This window comes from Lycium ferocissimum, chromosome 7, assembly GCF_029784015.1.
Source record: "Lycium ferocissimum isolate CSIRO_LF1 chromosome 7, AGI_CSIRO_Lferr_CH_V1, whole genome shotgun sequence".
NCBI lineage: Eukaryota > Viridiplantae > Streptophyta > Magnoliopsida > Solanales > Solanaceae > Lycium > Lycium ferocissimum.
In genome coordinates this window covers 33,436,594-33,455,949 of record NC_081348.1, presented here as the reverse complement: position 1 = coordinate 33,455,949, position 19,356 = coordinate 33,436,594, and the positions used below count along the sequence as shown (strand labels likewise).

Here is a 19,356-nt window from a genome sequence, read left to right as displayed (position 1 = left end):
TTAAACTGATTAATAAATCACTCCTAAATAATGTTAAGCATCATAAATATATTTATACAACTTTTATTACTATAAACATATAAGGTGTGAAAAATACTGAAACAAACTAAATAGTTTCCGGATAGAGGCAAATGCAAAAGGTAAACCAATCCTAGGTTTCTTGAGTCCATTATACAATTTGTGGTCGCAACTCGAAAGCAAGGGTTATCAACTGTTCTGCCAATGACATGGTAGTCTGATATGGGCTTTGCTTCAGCTTTTCCATGGAGACAGCTCACTTTAATTCTCGAATGTGAAAACAAGGAAAGAAGCAACGGAATAAATGAGCTCCATAATTAATCACACATCCAAAAGCTCCACCTGCTCTCTCAGTTCTTGCTTCTGCTGTTATTGGTACACCATACACTTGATTCGGAACCATGTTCTGTTGAGGCAAAGTATTATCAAACGGTGTCTGTTTTGGTTGATTGATTTCACTAATATTATCAGTGTGCTGCGAATTAGTACCATGAGTTTGATTCAAACTGACTGATGTTGAACTTGAACCTTGCTCTGTTGTGAAAATTGAGTCATCATGTGGTTGTTGCTGCTGCTGCTCGTAATCGAACCAAGGTGGCAAAGGTGGTGCTGACGGCTGAATTGAATAATAAGGGCAGTGATAATAGCAAGGAAGGAGCAGCGGTGGTGGTGATGGTGGTTGTTCAAGAAGAGGAGCTCTCTTTTTCTTCTTCTTTTTTGACCAGAACTTGAGCTTCTTCATGGCTTTTGTTATCTTCATAGACTTGGTGTTTAGTACAAAGTAGGCACAAATTAAGGGAAAGAAGAGATGGGACTAAATGATATACTATCCGTTAAAAAGAGAATACAATGAGAAGCTTTTTCGAATTTCATGACCGTTACCTTTTTGCTAAGCTAGCTCCACCAGCTTTTTGAAAATAGTTTTCAATTTTGTTTGTTCACTTTCCTTTTTAGTTCGATTAAAGAAAAATGTATTTTTCTCTTTTTGGTAATTCTTTAATTTCAATTTTTCATCTGAGATGTTTAATATCACAAGATTAAAGGACATTTTTATACATTCTATATAGTTTTAGTTTAAGATCACAAGATTCAAAAAAAAATTACTTTATTAAACTTCGTATCAAGTCAAAATCAGATAAACAAATTAGACCAGAGGAAGTAGTGAAATGTTTAGTGCTAATCTTGGATTGTTTTGCTGACTTTTTAGCCTATCTTTTTTGTCTACTTCAATAATGAACGAAAAAGAATTCTATGCAGCGCCTATTCCTTTTGTCAACAGTTCATTTTACAAAAGGGCTTGATCTTTGTAAAGTCTAAAATAAACATTTAAGTTGACAACATATTTTTGCCCAACCAAAATTGGTGAAAGCATGTCGAAAGATAATACAAGGGGAGATTTTAATTTAACAGCATAAATTAAAAGCCAGAGTATACACATGTAGCTTACGTGAGGAATTTACTATAGCTGGAGAAAAACAAAAAACACAAAGTAAATAAAATTTATATTAACTAAATATTCAACAATTAACTCCAAAAAAGTTGCTTAAAATATAATGATGAATATCAACGGAGCCCAGCACGAAAAGCACAAACTTTAAGTCTGTATTTCTGTAGTTCATAAAACTTGAGCAAAAATCAGAGAAGCAACAGCCATCAATATTGTCATGCTTGAAGTCCGTATTGAATAGCCAGCTGAATTTGAATCTGAATTAGATGCTCCTGAAACCAAGAACAAAATTTGAAATAGAATTAGTACTATAGGATTTTAATAAAAGAGAATCGAGTTTAATTGCATCAAGAAAAAATTCAAAAACTACACATCCTGCTTATAGCTTAGGAAAAGGAAAAAGGGAAGAAAATATGAAGAAAAAAAAAACCGTTCGATCAATTTATCAAATCTGGGCTGATCGAATAAAACATAAGAATACATATTTACTCTTCACACACCTCATTTTGTTGGTAAAACGCGCGCTGACCACGTATATACACTCGTAGAAATGTTTGGTGTGTAAAATGATCCCCGTGAAATTGGAGCGTGTAAAAAATAGACTTAGCTACAAGCTCGAGGGTAATGAAACAAGCATACAGTGGCATTCAATTGAACCCATTCTAAATCTGCCTATATATGATGTGACATACCTTTAAGACATCCCATGTAATTAACAGGCTGTCCACATTTAGCAGGCAACATTTGAGCCTCATTCATGTTAATCCCAGATTGCTCAGCTACATTGCTCCCTTTAATACTTACCATTTGACACAAACATTCAGGCATGTTATGTATCATATCCTTTAATGGATTGCAACAACTTTCTGGTGGATCCCCTCTTGATCCATTCAGAAAATTCATACATGGAAACAAACTGTTTATACAGTTCCTGTTCTGAGCCAAAGCTTGTTGCACAATTAATCCAGATAACAATATTATGATCATCATCATAAACTTATTCATTATCTCCATTTTTAATCAATGTCTGATTCTTTTTTGTTCTTGATTTTCTTTAGTATTGAACACTTGCATGATCTTATGTTTAAATATTAAGGAAGTTTGACTTGGATGGTTGGTTGTTGATCTAACAGTGTCTCAAAGTTTTGATAATTTAGACATATAATTAAGACGGCAAAAATATAGATAAGACAGGTTGAGCTACCACATACCTTAAATCTCTAAGTAGGCATCCTCATTTTTCCACTCTCTCATGATCACCACCCAAATTGGCAAATTAGTCCAATAAATTATTTGACTCGCAACTGTATATAGATAAAATAAAACAGTTTTTCTGGGAGTTAACATGTCTATTTGGAGACGGCATACACTTAATTAGTACATGTGTCTTATTTGAATCTGCAATTTCTTCTTAACTAGAAATTAAATGTGCAAGGTTGGTAAATAGATAATCAATATTGCAGAAGAACCAAAGCTACTTTTTTTTTTTTTTTTTTGAGTAATAATACTTGAAGACAACATTTCAAGAAGCTGCACAATGAAGCAGCCGGATCAAATATACAATTAGTGTAGAGAAATCTTTATTGTTCCATTAAAATTTGGCAGTGTATGCTTATCAAAAATACTTTAATTACTCTTTAACCATGCAAAAGGAAACAAAAACTACACTCAAAAGAAAATCCCACTGTGTGCCACTTGTTTTCCTTCTCCACGAATGTAGCTCTCCTATCCTGACACATAAACAATTCAACAGAGCACAAGTCACCTACCACGTTTCTATATGGAGAAATTTATTATCGTTATTTGCATCCAATTAATAAATGAATTATTATATATTCTCTTACATTAATTTCTAGAATAATTTTAGGTTTGATCATTTGATCCTCTAAACATGGTTTTTGTAACACTAAATCTCGAGGTTCATTACTACTATATAGAAACATAGTTTCTACATAGTTTGGTCGTCACTCACTTAAAAAAAAAAAAAAAAAAAATATTAAGGTGGGTTCCAATCTTCTACAATAGTAGGAATGAAAAAAAATTAAGGTGGGGCCTACTCTTCTATAATAGTAGAGATTATAAAAAAAAATTAAAGTGGGATCTGCGTGGAGAATTAGGAGACAATTGCCAAAAAAAAAAAAAAAGATATTTAAATAATGATAATAAGTTCAGAAAATGGTAAAGGTACGCTTAGAGAAAATGTAAAGAAAAGTTCTAAAAAAAGAAATAACGATTTAAATTGAACACAAAAACTCGCTAAAGAAGTCATAAAACCAAAAGATTTAAACTTATACCTTTGGGTATAAGTTTAGACACATACGCCTCACACCAATAATGAGGAATAACATCGAAGCATTTAAATATAAATAGCTTCGATAATAGAAATTTAAAAAAAAAAAAAAAAAAAAAAGTGGAGCCCACTCTTCTATAGTAGAAAAATCTTTAAAAAAAATTAAGTTGGGGCCCACTTTTCCATAATAGTACCAATAAAAAATACAAATTTAAGGTGGGGCCCACTCTTCCATAATAGTAGATCCACGTGAAGAATTAGGAAATCCAGCTCCTAGTCATGTAAATAATTAAAAAAAATTAAATACCAGCCCATTTGAAGGACAATTCGTACAATTTCTTCCATTTTTTTAGTTTTTAATTTGTAATAAACAAATTCCCTTTTTTAAAACTAAACTACATAAAAAAAGCAGCTTGAAGAAGTGATCGTCAACCAAGGCAATTTGGTCAAAGCACTTGCCATTGAATAATTCCATTAGTTAAAAGTAGAATTTTACTATAGCTTGGTATTAAATATATTCGTACTTTTCTATTTTGCCCTCAAGCCATAAAATTACATCACAATGTATGATGTCATTTCGCTGGCGGTATTAATTTTGTTTTTGGCCACGTGTCACTTTTACACTCCTTTACTTTTCACTATTTTATCATGCTCACATAATTCCACTTTGATAGACAAATAACATTTGTGTATATGTATTAATGTTCATCTATATATATGCATCGACGGTGCAAATTTAGATATGTTTACTAGCAATATAAAATATATATACTATCACTATCCAATACATAAATCTTTACAATTGTACATAACTACATACACATAAATACACCATATAATCCAGAGTGCGCACAGGCATACGCCATCTAATTTATTATATAAGTCAACAAACAGTTAGAACAGTGTACGTTTAAAATAATGATTAAGAAACTGTAAGGCCCTCTTCCACATATTTTAAAGTATTTATATGTACGTGTGCATTTGATTTAAGTATTTCTGGAACAACCTTTAACAGAATTAGACGCGTGGTGTGGGGCAACCATTTTCACCAACTTATGCAAATGGGTGAAGATATATCTTGAGACTTGAATGATATAAAAATGTATAGATACGTTAGCATACTATATATTTTTTTAATTTAAATTATATACATTTTCAATGTAACATAGGTAATATTTTTACAGGTCGGGTAACTCTTAGAATCAAAAGGGCAGTAACAATGGGTCGAGACCAAATTAATTCATTTTTTTTAGCGCGGATTGCCCTTCTGTTGAGGTGGTCTTTAAATTTTTCCCCTCAAATTGGTGAGTTTTTGTTTTGTCATTAAAAGGTGGTAAAAATCGAGGTTAAGGGTTCGAACTCCCGCTCGTACAAAAAATAAAAGTAATTTTAATGCGCAAGACTTTGAGAAAAGTTTGCCTTATGCGGATAAGTTGCCTTAAGGCATAACAAAAGTTATCTTGCGGATCCGGATATGTATGCCTTAAGGCATAACTAAAAAGTTTGTTTATAAGGCAACCTATGTTGAATCCGGCATAACTTTAGTTATGCCTTAAGACAACTTATGTTGTCTCTGGCAGAAGTTGCCTTAAGGCATAACTAAGCCTTAAGGCATAAAAGTCTGCCTTATAAATTGCCTTAAGGCATAAAATTTATGCCGGATCCGGCATAAATTTCCCCAAACCTTGTATTGAGAAATTATTTTTTATTTTTTTGCAGGAGTCGGAGTTCGAATTCAGAACCTCAGGATTTCTACGCGAAGGACAAAAATTAAAGACCAGCAATTTAAGGGCCAAAAATTAAAGACCACCCTGAATGAGGGACATTGCTGCGAATTGCCCAAATTAATTTGTCAAATTTAGACTAAAATGGGCTAAAAGACTGCAATCCAACAAGTTGATGAGCGTAACCTGCTATTTGAAGGTATAAGCAAAATATAAGTTACTTAATTCTCTAACTAAAAAAAAAAAAAAAAAAAAAAAAAGAATGTCTTAATTGAATAGAGTTTTTCTTTAACCAATGGTAACAAGAGATTGTTCATTTTTTTGTGCTGAATGCCCTTCAAAGGCACTGTTCTTTAATTTGTGCCCCTCAAATTGGTGGTCTTTAATTTTTGCTCTTCGCTAAAAACTCTTTGGTTTCGGGCCTGAACCCCGTTTAATCAAAAAATTTAAAAAAAAAGAAAAATTCGCAAGGTAAAGTTTGGATTAGCCAGTCATAGTTTTGCCTCAAACTCTGCCTTAAGTAGAGTTTTGCCTTCAGGCATGGCGAAACTCTACAAGGTAGAGAATTGCATTATACTTGAAGGCGAAACTCTATCTTAAGGTAGAGAATTGCATTAAGGCAAAAAAAAAAAAAGTTAAAATTTTGCAAAACTCTGCCTTAAGGCCTAACTTTTCACCGAATACGCCTAATTTTGCTACGAATTTTTTTATTTTTTTATTGAGCCGAGGTTTGAACTAGTGCCTTTGAAGGGCAATCGTGCAAATGACCCGAGATTGTTTACAAAGTGTTTTGAGTTATGGGGTTGAAATATGATTCGCGACTCAATGTGTATTTGATCACCAAGACAAGTTAGGAAATAATATGTTTAGTAGGCGTGTGGACATGCGGTTTGAAACCATGAGATGAAACTAGCGTTTGGACATGCATTTCATTTCATGGTTTGGTTTGAAACTCCAAATCATCCAAAAAGGCATGATTTGGGGTTTCAAACCATGTTTTCAAAAAATTTAAATATAAAACTTGACCCATAAGCTTATATTTTAAAAAAAAGACCCATAAGTTGGTAAATATTTTTAACAATTACTCCCACCAACCATTTACCAACCTCATTAACTTTCACGAATCTTTATTTATGTCTACCATGTGGGAGGATTATATTAAAAAGTAGTTAAATTACTATTCATGTTAAATTTTCCTTTTTTATTGAACTAAAGTTTGATCAATTGATGTTGTAATTTTTAGAAAGGCCTTCTAGTAGCGTATTAATTTTGTTATGAACTATGACTTGCTCGTTTGGTAAGATTGTATAAGAATTGAATGTTTTTAGTTTTCCTAGTTTTCACAACTTGTGGGGTTTTTATGTCTATAAGAGAAAATACAACTTAAGATATCCAAATTACATGTCCAAACATGGTTTCAAATCATCATGATTTCAAACCTTGTCCAAACGGCTCCTTAGTTTGTTTTTTAATTAATAAAGTGAAAACAACTTTCCTCCTACGAGCACATGACAAACATACAAAAAATAACAATTGTGCCTCTATTCTAAGTAAACAAACATACAAAAAATAACAATTGTTCCTCTATTCTAAGTAAACTGACGTCTACTATAGGAATCCTAGTTGTATTCACCATAAATTGATTAGTTTTATGATAATTATCAACTTACTGCAACTTTTCTCTTTTATTCGAACTTGCGGGAGCTAAATAACAAATGCGTATATGAAATTCTTAGCAAGATAAAGAACCATAATTTTCAACTCATACATTTGAACCAGCTTTGGCATCTGATAAAAAAAATGTGGAGCTAAATAACAAATACGTATATGAAATTCTTAGCAAGATAAAGAACCATATTTCTTTCTTTTATTTTCAACTGTTCTTAGGTACGCAAATTTGAACCAGCTTTGGCATCTATCACACGATTGGTCAACAATTCCCAAACTATTAACTATCTCATGCACTCGGGACCATGAACAGACGATCGAATAATAATTATGGATCAAATTTTACTAAACGTAAGGCCCATTCTTCTTGGACTGAGGTTACATCGCATGGCCCAAATCCAAATCATGGGTTCAACTAACGGGCCTATGTTGTATTATTTGGGTAATTTGCAGGAGAAAATTGGCCTTGTGAGAGAATAGAGAGAAATAGTCGCTACAATATGAATTTTTGCTATACTAGTCTTTAATTTCATATATGATTTAGCCTCAAAATAAATAAGGTAGATTTTTTAATAATAATTATGGATCAAATTTTACTAAACGTAAGGCCCATTCTTCTTAGATTTGGTTATGCGCAACCCCAAATCCAAATCATGGGTTCAACTTGCAAATTTTGCCTTTAAGGCGGGGTGGTCTTTAAATTTAAAATGGTGGTTAACTCTTTAACTTTTGGCACTTGACGGATTTGCAAAATTTTTGCAAATTTCGCCAGGATTTGCAGGCGTAAAATTTTGCAAACCTCGGGATTCGAACCCACAACCTCAGGGTATTAGGCGAAGGGCAAAAATTAAAGACCACCCCAAATGAAGGGCAATTTGTGCAAAAAAAAAAGGTATTTTTTGAGGTTTTGAGCCATTTTTTTGTGCGGATTGTCCTTCAAAGGCGTTGGTCTTTAATTTTTGGCCTTCACCTAATATTCCGAGATTCTGGGTTCGAACCCCAGCTCAATGAAAAAAAAAATCACAAGGCAGAGGTTTGCGTTAAGGCAAACTTTTAACCAAAATTAAGCCTATTCGGGCAAAAGTTAGGCCTTAAAGCAGAGGTTTGTAAAATTCCAATTAAAAAAATTGCCTCTGCTTTAAGGTAGAGTTTGAAACTCTGTCTGAGGTAGAGATTTGCATGCAAAACTCCGCCTTGCGAATCCAAACTCTACCTTCCGATTTTTTTATTTTTATTTTTGACTGAGCGCGGGTTCGAACCCGAAACCAAGGAATTTTTAGCGAAGGGCAAAAATTAAAGACCACCAATTTGAGGGGCAAAAATTAAAGACCAGTGCCTTTGAAGGGTAATGTGCAAATGACTCGTTTTGAGCAGGGGCGGATCTAGAGTGTCGTTTGTGGATTCACGTGAATACAGTAGCTTTTTTCTATACCTTGTATATATATCAAAAAATTTACTCCATCCGTTTCAATTTATGTGAACCTATTTGACTGGGCACGGGGCTTAAGAAAGAAGAGAAAACTTTTAAACTTATGATCCTAAATGAGTCACATATATTTTGTGTGGCTATAAATCATTGCATAAAGGTAAAGTGCATAAAGGTAAAGTGTTTCCAAATATAGAAAGAGATCATTCTTTTTGGACATGATTAATAAGCAAATAGGTTCACATAAATTGAAATGAGATGGAGTATTAAATATTTATAAATATTTGACTGTAAACCAGGTTATTATTGTAAAGTAAACTTGAAAATCGTTGTAGGAATACATAAACTTCAAATCATTAATCCGCGTCTAATTTGAAGGGCAAGGCCAAAATTGTTTGTCCGTGAAAATCTTTTTTTTAGAAGGGAAAATACATAACACCCCCCCCCCCAACGTATAGCCAGATTAATTATGACGCACCCAACCTTTGCGAGCGACCTATTACCCCCAGTCTTAATTTTTCAGTATTTTAGTACTATTTTCGACTGACGTGGCAAAAAATAAAATTATGGCGAGTGATAGCAGTAAAAATATTTTTTATATTTTAATAAAAATTAATTTTTAAAAATTTATTTATATTTTATCCTCACACCCACCCCCACCCTCCCATTCTTTCACATTTCAATTGCTAAATGCAATTTATTTTTCTCTTTCTTCTTCTTTCTCTTTTTTCTCTTTCTTCTTCTTTCTCCTCAACCTCCGCCGCCGCCGCCGCCACACCGCAGTAGCAACAGCACCAATATGAAAATGGGTCTGACCCATTAAAACATAATGTCATTTCGGTGGAGGAGATATTTTGGTGTTTGATTTGCCTTCAAATGAATATGTGTGTTAATGGAGGAAGAAAATGGGTTGAATGTGTGTGTGTTAATGGAGGAGAAGAAAATGGGTTGAAGAAAATGGGTTGAATGTGTGTTGTTAATGGATTGATGAAGAAAATGTGTGTATTAATGGGTTGAATGTGTGTTGTTAATGGAGGAAGAAAATGGGTTGAATGTGTGTGTGTGTGTGTTAATGGAGGTGTTGTTAATGGAAAGAAAATGAGTTGAATGTGTGTGTGGAGGAAAAAAATTGGAGTGTGTTGTTAATGGAAGAAAATGGGTTGATGGTGTGTGTGTTAATGGAGTTAAAATGAAGAAGAAGTGAAGAAGAAGAAAATGGGTTTAGTGATGAAGAAGAAGAAGAAGTAGTGATGAAGAAGACAAAATTAATGGTTTAATGGTTAATTGGAGGTTAATTAGTGTAAATATAATTAATAAAAGAAAAATTCAAATGAAAAAAAAAAAAAAAAAGTGGCAGCAGTGTGGCACCAATGTGGCAAAGAGTGTGCAACACTCTCCACTGTGCAACTGGGCTTCAATTTTTTATTTTTTTTTACCATGTCAGTCAAAAAATGATACTAAAATACTGAAAAATTAAGACTAGGGGGGTAATAGGTCCCCTGCAAAGGTTGGGTGCGTCATAATTAATCTGGTTATACGTTGGGGGGGTTTTTATATATTTTCCCTTTTTAGAATCATGTTAAAGGCTTTTTTAGCTATAACTCGTTATTCTAAGAATGGTTTTTAAAGGGTAGAGGTAGTGAAATTGGCTGACTACTTAAACTTTCATTACTTAACTTTGATGTGATAGTTTGATTCCTCATCTTATAAGTTCCTACCCCAATATATAATAAATATATTTAAAAAATAAAATAAATTTATGTTTACTAATTGTGTGAATAAGTTTTTCGGCCGTGGCGGTATTAATGAAATTCGAATGTTACTCTTATCTTTAAAACAGAAAGAAAAAAGAAAGACGTAATTGTGAGTAATGCCAAACTTTGTAATAGTTGCAACTTTAATCTACACCACTTAAATTTAGAGTTTAGGAGTCGTCGTAAGTCTCCACTTAAATTTAGAGTTTAGGAGTCGTCGTAAGTCTTAGGGGCATGATTCAAGTCCCCTAGTGGGGAGGCATAATAGACCAAGCGTTGTCGACATTCAACACTGTTTCATCCAAAAAAAAACTGTTTCATCAAAAAAAAAAAATTAACTATATATATGTGATATAGTTCAAAGATGATATGATTAAACATCAATTTGGAAAAGAACTAGAATCTTAAAACCTCAAAACCTTATACACATTACATGTTTATACAATTCGAATCATAATACGTAATAGATAGGCATAACTTGAAAAAGAAAAAACCTTATATGTCATCCTTTTCTTTTTCCTTTCTCTTTCACGGTAATTCCACCCCAAGATATGTTAAGCATCATCTATGGACGCGGAAACCATAAAGAACTTTGACTACCCCAAAAACCTCAATGGCATAATTCCTTTTAGAATAGTTCATAGCGGTTTGTTTTTCATAATTTGATTTAACTTAAAATTTAATTAAAAAGAAAGATATTTGATTTATGTGGTCTTACATATGTTATAATATTTGTGTAACTATAAAAAAATTTAAATGTCTGATCTCTGATCTTAAATATGTCATGGCATTTGTCTGGGTATAAAAAATTTCATTAAGAAAACTTAGAAATTTATTGTTTTTCTTTGAACGGACTACTAAGGAAATAGTGTTGTAACTGAAAATTTACTATTTTTATTCTAAGTCCAGCACAATTATGTCAATGTGAATCATTGATTACTAGTAAAGTGATCAAACCGGGGCCGACATATGGTCTTACTTGTTTACTTATTTGTGGAAGTCGCTTGGTTGGTGAGATGTGACTTGTAAGAGCCTTGATTCTCTGAATATTTCCTATAACCATCTTCTATACTCTTTTATTTTGCTCAAACCCATCATTTCATGACTCTTTTATCAACCACGTGGTAAACGATTCTCTATTTACCTTACGAATTAGTCATGTTCAGTTACAACTACCAAATATGGAAAGCAAAATAGTACTTATAATACAAGTCAAATCACAATTTCGTAACGTGTAAGTATTTCAACAGGATCGTAGCTTGAATTGTAGAGAACCCTCCTAGAGAATGAGGATTTTAGAAAAGAAGAAATAGAACTAAATAAACGCATCGCAAATTTAACCAACCCAAGAAAAGTAAAATTTTGGGTGAGACTAGACGGTATTGCGATACCTAACAAACTATTCACAAGGAAAAGAGAAACTGGAGTCGAAAAGTGAAAATTAAAATCTATTATTCCATGCGTTTCGATTTATGTATCTTAGTTATAAGAATATTTTCCAATATTCCTTGACCGAACCTTTTAACTCTTCCAATAAGTCTACTTTGAAGCCAATTGCAACACTCAACATGACACGTTGATTTGACCTCGACGAGCTCTTTTGTCAATTAAAGGGGTACATGCTGGCGTCATTTAAATAAGTAGAACCGCGTTGTGCCATGCAGAAGAGATATGAAAAAGAAATGTTGAGGACATTGCTTTATATATTATTTAATCAATAGATACTGCCAGATGAAGGAATACTTTTGCATAAAATATTATAGTACTATATCATGAAAAAGATACCTAAATACAAATGATAATTCATCAGAGCCCGAATGTAATTGCAAAGGCTATTTTTTTTATAATATATATATACAGAAGCCATCTTTGTCATGACATGACTTTATATTTAAACAAAAAGCCTTAAAAAGGCCCAAATAGAAAAAGAAATGCAACAGAAAGTAAGAGCAAGTATCTCTCCACATCTCCCCATTAGAGATGGGTGCAGACAAACTTTTCCCGTCTATCTGAGGTCCAAACAAGCAAAGCATTATAAGATTCCCCTTTCTTGACGAAATCATAACAATAAGATAATACTAGGATGGAGAATCCTATCTGTTATGGCATCACCCTCCTCAGAAAATACATAAAAAAAAAAAATGAAAAGCCGACCTTTTTTGTCTTGCCAGCCCAGCATCCTTAACTGAATCAGCCACGCCAGTATGGGCTAATTGTCACGCACAGCATCACTTGCATATCCAAAAAAAACCAAAACTATGACTGATGTCAGATCCATCTTTCCCCACTCCTCTACACATTATGGGTATTAAGTAACTGGACCCACTTCCTATGCCTTCTCCTCGTTGCTAACAGTTGCATCTGAAACTGGTTTGCCTGGCTTCACGTCTTCGACAGGAAGTTTTATCTTTGGTGAAAGCCTCTTCGCTTCCTCAGTTGTATAGACGAAAATTTTTCTAGCCATGCTGCAGAATTCACTGTATACCACATTTCCATTGCACCAAATGAATCGAAGTCAGTAGGACATAAGGAAACTTAATCTCGTCTAGATACTTTATAAAACAACTAACTCAAGAATGAAAGGCCATTTCCGTTTTCTTTCTTTTCCCACAGTGAGGAAATGATGTTTCTGAAAAAGATATTAACAGGAAAACTACGGTACAGTTTTCAATCATCTTTTATTGTCCTTTATCTCTGTGATAACCTGACTTGTCACTGGACACATTACTGATCAAGTATTAACCAACTCTAAGAAACTGACAGCTAGTCAAAACTGTGCTGCCGAAGACATAACAGAACCACAAAAATAATTCTCCAAAAATCAATTTTGTGTGTATTGGATTATGAAAGACAATTGATTATTGTCTATAATCCATATTACTCAGAAAATGCAAGTAGCTATCTCTATGCAAGGAATATTGAATGTTTAAGCACAATATAGTAATGAAAAATAGAACAGTGGAACATAACCGAGGTTGTCAGACTTACTGCCATGGATCATCTCCAACCATCATCATGTCGTCCTCATCATCTGTGTAAACTACCTGCCATTTCTTGGTTGATCCACGAAGGTCACCTTCAATCTCAAACATCTCTTCCAATTTCTTAAGCAGATCTTCGTAACTATGTAATCTTGTGAGATCAACTGCCCTCCCAACTGCTTTCCCTTGCATATGCACCTAAGAAGAATACCAAGAATCTCATGTCAATCAATTTGGCAAAACAAAGGCCCCACAAAACAGGTCTACTACTTCACCAGAAAGGCAATATGCGATGCAACTAAAGTAGGCTTCTACAGGTGGGAAAATCTTTAATACACCCAACTCTTTTTAAGCTAGTGTCATAACTCAAGCTAGGAGCTAGCTGTTGGTTAACATTTAATCTATATGTATTGACAATACTAAATCACTGCACTGAAAAAATATAGTCCAGATAATCATTTGCTTGTGAAAGAACGAATTCAAAACAGTAATAGACCAAGGTTAGAGTACCTTCGTGCAACTCCGGATCTGTTTGCTTTGAGACTCGTGGGGAGACCTCAGGCACGACTTCTCAAGCTCACAACTTACTGAAGGAATTGGATTTGATGGATCTGAGTTTCGGTCAGAATCAACATCAGCTGGCTGATCCTCCATTACGGCACTCGGCATAGCAACTGATGAATTTTCGTCTATGGTTGGACGATCCATCAACTCAATTCCGAATAACCTATATCCATTAGCCGGTCTCTTTTCACTAGCAGGTGCAACAGACTCTGTACATGTCTCCGATTGACTTGACCAGAACATCGATTTGGTGGAAAGACCCATGGAACCGTTCTCACCATACCCCAGACCCTTTGCGGCAGAAGAAAGCTTGGGTGAAGGGTAGAGATCTCGCCCACGAGATGGATCACAGTATGAGAATGATGAAGGAGAATCAACAGAAGACTTCCACATTCCTACAAAATGAGAGTTGTCAATGAGAATGTGTGTTATTACATTAGAAGAAACAATGATACAGCACTGGAGAAAGATTCCAGACCTAAAGCGGGAAGTTCTTGCACCGGCGCGGGTAAAACCGGCGGTCGAGCACGCTTATTTCTTTGAGGAGGCTGGGTGTTTGTAGGCGCTGCTGTGACAAGCGGCTCCATTTCCCATGGTGAAACCCTATCTGGACGCAAAATAGACGACGGTTCATCCCAGTGAACCTGAACGAGTCAAATGCATAAAGTGGATTTGTTAGCTATTGTCTACAGGATATGTGGCAAAGAAAATGGGAAGAAAGGTAAAAACAACGGTTACAGCAACAGGTGACAACTCCATGTGCAAAATTCTATAATCCATAGTAAACCACATTGCAGTAAAATCTCAGTAGATATCGCAGAATACAATAACATTACGTGTAGAGCTACCGAATACTTAAAAATTAGAGGGGTTGCTATCCTTTCTCTGGGCCAACATAAACAAGAACATAGAATGTTGTTTAATGGGCAACAGCTCAAAAAGAGAGTGGGTTGGGAGGAGTACATTTCACGACCTCTAAACAGCATTCATCAACCAAAACAAGATCACAAAGAGGCCTAAAATGACCATTAACAGCAAGCTTGAATGGTCACTCGTGGAAATACCAAAAAAAACAAAAAAAAACAAAAAAACAAAAAAAGAGAGAGAGAGAATACCTTCAAGGATCTCCATTCAGAATCAGGCCATCTAGAAGATGTGTTATCACCAACACCAACAATTGTTCCACTGAACCTATAAAACAGACAAAGTAGCCAAGGGTTAATTGAGTTTGAGCACAATAGTCCTTCAAGTAATTTGAGCTGAATGTAATACAGATCTCTAAGACCTAAAAGCTATTATATTCGGATGTTTTACCTTCTTTCTGGAACTTCCTCACCCTCAAATCTCATCTTAAACCTCATCCCAACAGAAAGCTTGTGATTTCGTGTTTCAAGATATTTGTTAACACTGACAATAAATTCTGACTGACTAGTCCTGAAAACAGCAGTTTTAGTACACTTAAATCCACAGGGAAAGTAAAAGAATCTAGATTCAGAAGCAAGGAAAGAGGTTGAAATGACTGCCAAGCAATAAGAACGAAGTATCACAACATGCATACTACTCAAGTCTCTTAAAAGCTCAGGTCAGTCACTATTCATGCTTGCTAATATTATACCAGCCTGCAAATAAAATAATGCTCGCTGTACAAATAATTACTACAAGCAAATTCTGGTATAGCCAGTCTCAGTGAAATCAGACTAGCATCGCGTTTCATAGAACAGCAAACCAAGAATAAGCCTAAAGCAGAAAAATTGACACATTGAGACAGGAAGCTCCATCCAATAAAATAGAGAAAAACTACCTAGGCTTATAAAACACCGAGAAGAGGGTCCCAGTCGAGATAGCATGAGAAGCAGTTGCAAGAACACCCAGATGCATACTGTGACTTGAAATAACAGAAGATGGCATATTATTTAGCTGTCTCATGAGTCTCCTAACACCAACTCGAAGCTCCCCATTCTCTCCCCTGCAGAGATAAATGAAACGATGCAAGGGTTATGGAAGAGAAATTTTATAAAACAAAGTAAATGACACTCCCAGTAAAATATGGCTGGATATTTTATTTTTATTTTTTTGATGACAAAAATATGGCTGGATATGTTATTCATAAACTTGCCTGAGAAAGATGAAAGCATCTCCAGCAACCAATTTCTTTGCACTGACAAAGACACTCCACCCAGTTGTGAGCAAGTGGCGCCTCGGTTGACCTGAACATGGAGACAACATTCATTACGAAAATAATGATTAAAGAGTCAGTATATCATAACCTTAGGTTTTCCACTTTAAAACAACAAAACAAGAGTTAATACACAGTAGAGGTCTTAAATCTGATTGGAACACGAAGAAAAATGCAGCACAGCAAAGATAGAGACCCATTTTCCGACGGAAATAAAACAAATTAATGATCTCTGGTCTGACTTCTACTACGAACTGACCAACAAACAGTCATATCTCTGACTCGGACACCACACCCCAACAGAAGTTTCACCCACTAGATTGAAAGAAGAAGTTCTCCTTCCCCTCCTCACTCCATCTAAGAACAACTCTACCGACATAACTCAACAATAACTTTAATCTGCAGTTGTAAGTTATGACAACCACAGGAAAAAAAAGCAAAATAATTGATTTATCACCTCGAAAAATGTGGCGAAAGTGCCATTCATTGCCATGTAGATCACTAGCGACCAATTCTTGCCACGGTGGCTGTTGAGACATATCCTGAACATGTAGCAAGAAATTAAGCTACCAATGAGAAGAATAAATAGCTATAGGTGGAGGAGTTCAGAAGGGTGAAGCCAAGACAAGGCATAATTATGAAATACAAGCTTACCAGTGGAGGCAAACATTCATCTGCATGCCTCCGAAGCACAGAGAACCCACCATGGGTGCTAGTATCAGATGCAGTAAGGGTCTTGCAAAACGAATGGACAGTGCATTTTTGAGGTTCAGCGACAGGAGGATCAGGGCTTGTGATCTCGCTTTGCTAAATCCACAGAAGACAAAAGGAGAATGCAGGATGTTAAGAAAAAAATGTATGTTTTGGAATTGTCATATGACAAATAAAGAACCTCAAAGATTTAAAGCGTGACACTCACATCTTCTTCGGGAAACAGAGTTATCTGTGCATACACCTCATCTGTCTCGGACTCGGCCTAAAAACAATAATGGTACTTATTACCATAATTCAAACATAGGAAGGGAGAACTAATTTATTTATTTAATAAAAAAAAAAAACATGATGGCACTTACCCGAAGATGAACATTCATCACTTTACATAAAATTTTAGCCGGCAAATTGAAAGAAGGAAGCTGTTGGTCTAATCCTTGGTGCGTCGATGCTTCAAGCTGGAAACAGATTGCAATCATATAGAATCATAATGAGTTAGAGAGAGAAAAGCATCACCAGATATCAAACGTCTGTTTGATGAAACTGTTGTAGAAGTGCAACGAAAAAACATAATGAAACATCACACTATGATTGAGGTTTTATATATCTTCCACGTTTGCGCGAGAAAATTAGAAAGTGCACATAAGACCTGAAAAGATAAAAGAAGAGAGAAAAATGAAAAATACCTGTTCCATGTGACCCTGTGGAAAATAATAAACTCTTTCCCCTTCACGAGGAACTGTTACAAGAGGTCCAGCACAGGCATGCCAGAGTTCCTTGTATAATGCCTCATTTGGACCAGACCCTACATCAAAGATCAAACAATGTTACTTTCACTTTTACAAGTGGACTACGCAGTGTGATGGCACAGGAATTGGCTACTAGCATACAAACGACATACAAGTGCAATAAGTGTTAATGTATTAAGGAAGAAGCATACAGGGATAGCATTATGTGCATATTATAAAAACATTACTAAGCAACATGAACAAATGAAAAACTAATATAAAGCAAGCCACAGTGAGGACTAATTCAATTGAACTTGCATATAACTGGTTATGTCAGATGAGGAAGATAAATAGGTACAAGAAAAACCAACATTTACAGGTAGCTTTTTTTTTCTTTTTTTTTTAAATCAGTAACATTTACAGGTAGCGTATCAGCTTGATGAGTTCATTGATCCCCAATAGATACATCATAGTACATGAATTTGGAAAAACAAGTCAGCAATATCTATATAAGCACAAACCACTAGAAGTATTTTATTTTTTAACATAACAGTTTCGGAATTGAAAGAGGAAATAACTCAAACCTTGATGAACCCCGCCACCGATGTGATTTGCAGCAAGCTGTGCCATAAGAAAATCAATTTGAAGTCACCAACCCTTTAGTGATTATCTGTGTCTTCAGACGATTATACCTCTCGAAGAATTCCCAGCAAAATTAATCAGATCCAACTGCCAAAACCCACAAGAATCAGAATACACCAAGTAATAGTGAACAATTGCAGATATGACCTCAAATAATATGCTTAACTTAAAAAAAATTGGGCACAAACACCTGCTATGTATATATTAGAGCCCCTTTTACAGTAAAACATGAGATTACCCAAATTGAAAAATACAAAGGCAAAAGGTAAAGCCTTAATTAGATCCCAAAAATTGGTGATTTTAGAGCTCAAGAAGAGACTTTGTGTTCCAATTCATACAACACAAATGAAGACTGATATAGAAAACACACATCAACTGCTCACAAAGAGGAAAACATTAAAAAAACTAACAAGTTATGCTCAAAAACATGGAAATTAATTACAGATCGAAACACTTAAGACAACTCCTAGATCTAACCCAAAGTAAAACAAACTGTAACAGCTAAAATTCATATATCTATACAGAAACCACTCACCATATGGAAATTCAAAGGTTAGCGATATTTTTCTTGAAAAAAATGAATTAAAAAGGCAAAATCAGAATTCAAAGCATACAAAAAGCTTACCTTAAAAAGTATTCACCTGGATTTCACTATATCTCATCATAATCCACTGAAAAAACGTTCATTTCCATGTACAACACAATCTAAAAAACCTTAAAAACTTCACAGAACAAAGCTCCAAGTATAAATAGATCGATTAGTTGAACAAAAACAGAGCTGAAATTAGGGTTTTTATCTTGTTCATAAGAGAGAGTAAAGCTATAATGGAGGAAGAGAGAGAAAATGGTAATTGGTTTTTTGCCTGGTTGAAGCCGACAGTTCTCCTTTTGTTTCTCTCTCTACAAATATTCACGCAATCTGTATATATGTACATACTTTTTTTTTCTATTTATTTATTTTTAATTCTTTTCTACTTTTTCTTTCTTGGGTTGATATGTTGGACTGTGTGGAGCAGCGGTGTCAACCGTCAAGCAAGTTAAGACTTTGAACAGCAGCAATAATAACAGGGGCTAAACAATGCGCATGGGATTTCGAGATTTTGCAAATATAAATCAAAAATATTTTATCTCTCGTTAACTTTTATTTTTCCACTATTTTAATAATAAATTTTTATTTTTACTTGTTCACTTTCACATATTAAGAAAAAAATAATTTATTTTTCTTAT

General features: G+C 34.5%; 3 protein-coding genes across 3 annotated transcripts; all 3 read right to left on the bottom strand.

Annotated features, from left to right (window-relative positions):
- Positions 1 to 102: 102 nt before the first annotated feature.
- Positions 103 to 789, bottom strand: LOC132064511 (uncharacterized). Its single transcript, XM_059457508.1, has one exon. It carries the CDS (start codon positions 776 to 778, stop codon positions 275 to 277), a length of 504 nt encoding a protein of 167 aa, XP_059313491.1. The 5' UTR covers positions 779 to 789; the 3' UTR covers positions 103 to 274.
- A 714-nt stretch (positions 790 to 1,503) lies between these two features.
- Positions 1,504 to 2,555, bottom strand: LOC132062734 (non-specific lipid transfer protein GPI-anchored 30-like). The gene is made up of 2 exons (XM_059455242.1): positions 2,158 to 2,555; positions 1,504 to 1,737 (listed from the first exon to the last, which is right to left on the bottom strand). Exons 1-2 carry the CDS (start codon positions 2,477 to 2,479, stop codon positions 1,634 to 1,636), a joined length of 426 nt encoding a protein of 141 aa, XP_059311225.1. The 5' UTR covers positions 2,480 to 2,555; the 3' UTR covers positions 1,504 to 1,633.
- Positions 2,556 to 12,059: 9,504 nt separating this feature from the next.
- On the bottom strand, positions 12,060 to 19,043 carry LOC132064508 (auxin response factor 1). The gene is made up of 15 exons (XM_059457506.1): positions 18,755 to 19,043; positions 18,072 to 18,216; positions 17,446 to 17,564; positions 17,122 to 17,217; positions 16,968 to 17,024; positions 16,703 to 16,855; positions 16,506 to 16,590; positions 15,989 to 16,079; positions 15,674 to 15,838; positions 15,187 to 15,306; positions 14,988 to 15,063; positions 14,351 to 14,516; positions 13,819 to 14,267; positions 13,316 to 13,506; positions 12,060 to 12,804 (listed from the first exon to the last, which is right to left on the bottom strand). The coding sequence occupies exons 2-15, from the start codon at positions 18,115 to 18,117 to the stop codon at positions 12,657 to 12,659; spliced, it is 1,962 nt and encodes a 653-aa protein (XP_059313489.1). The 5' UTR covers positions 18,118 to 18,216; positions 18,755 to 19,043; the 3' UTR covers positions 12,060 to 12,656.
- Between the last annotated feature and the right edge of the window lie 313 nt (positions 19,044 to 19,356).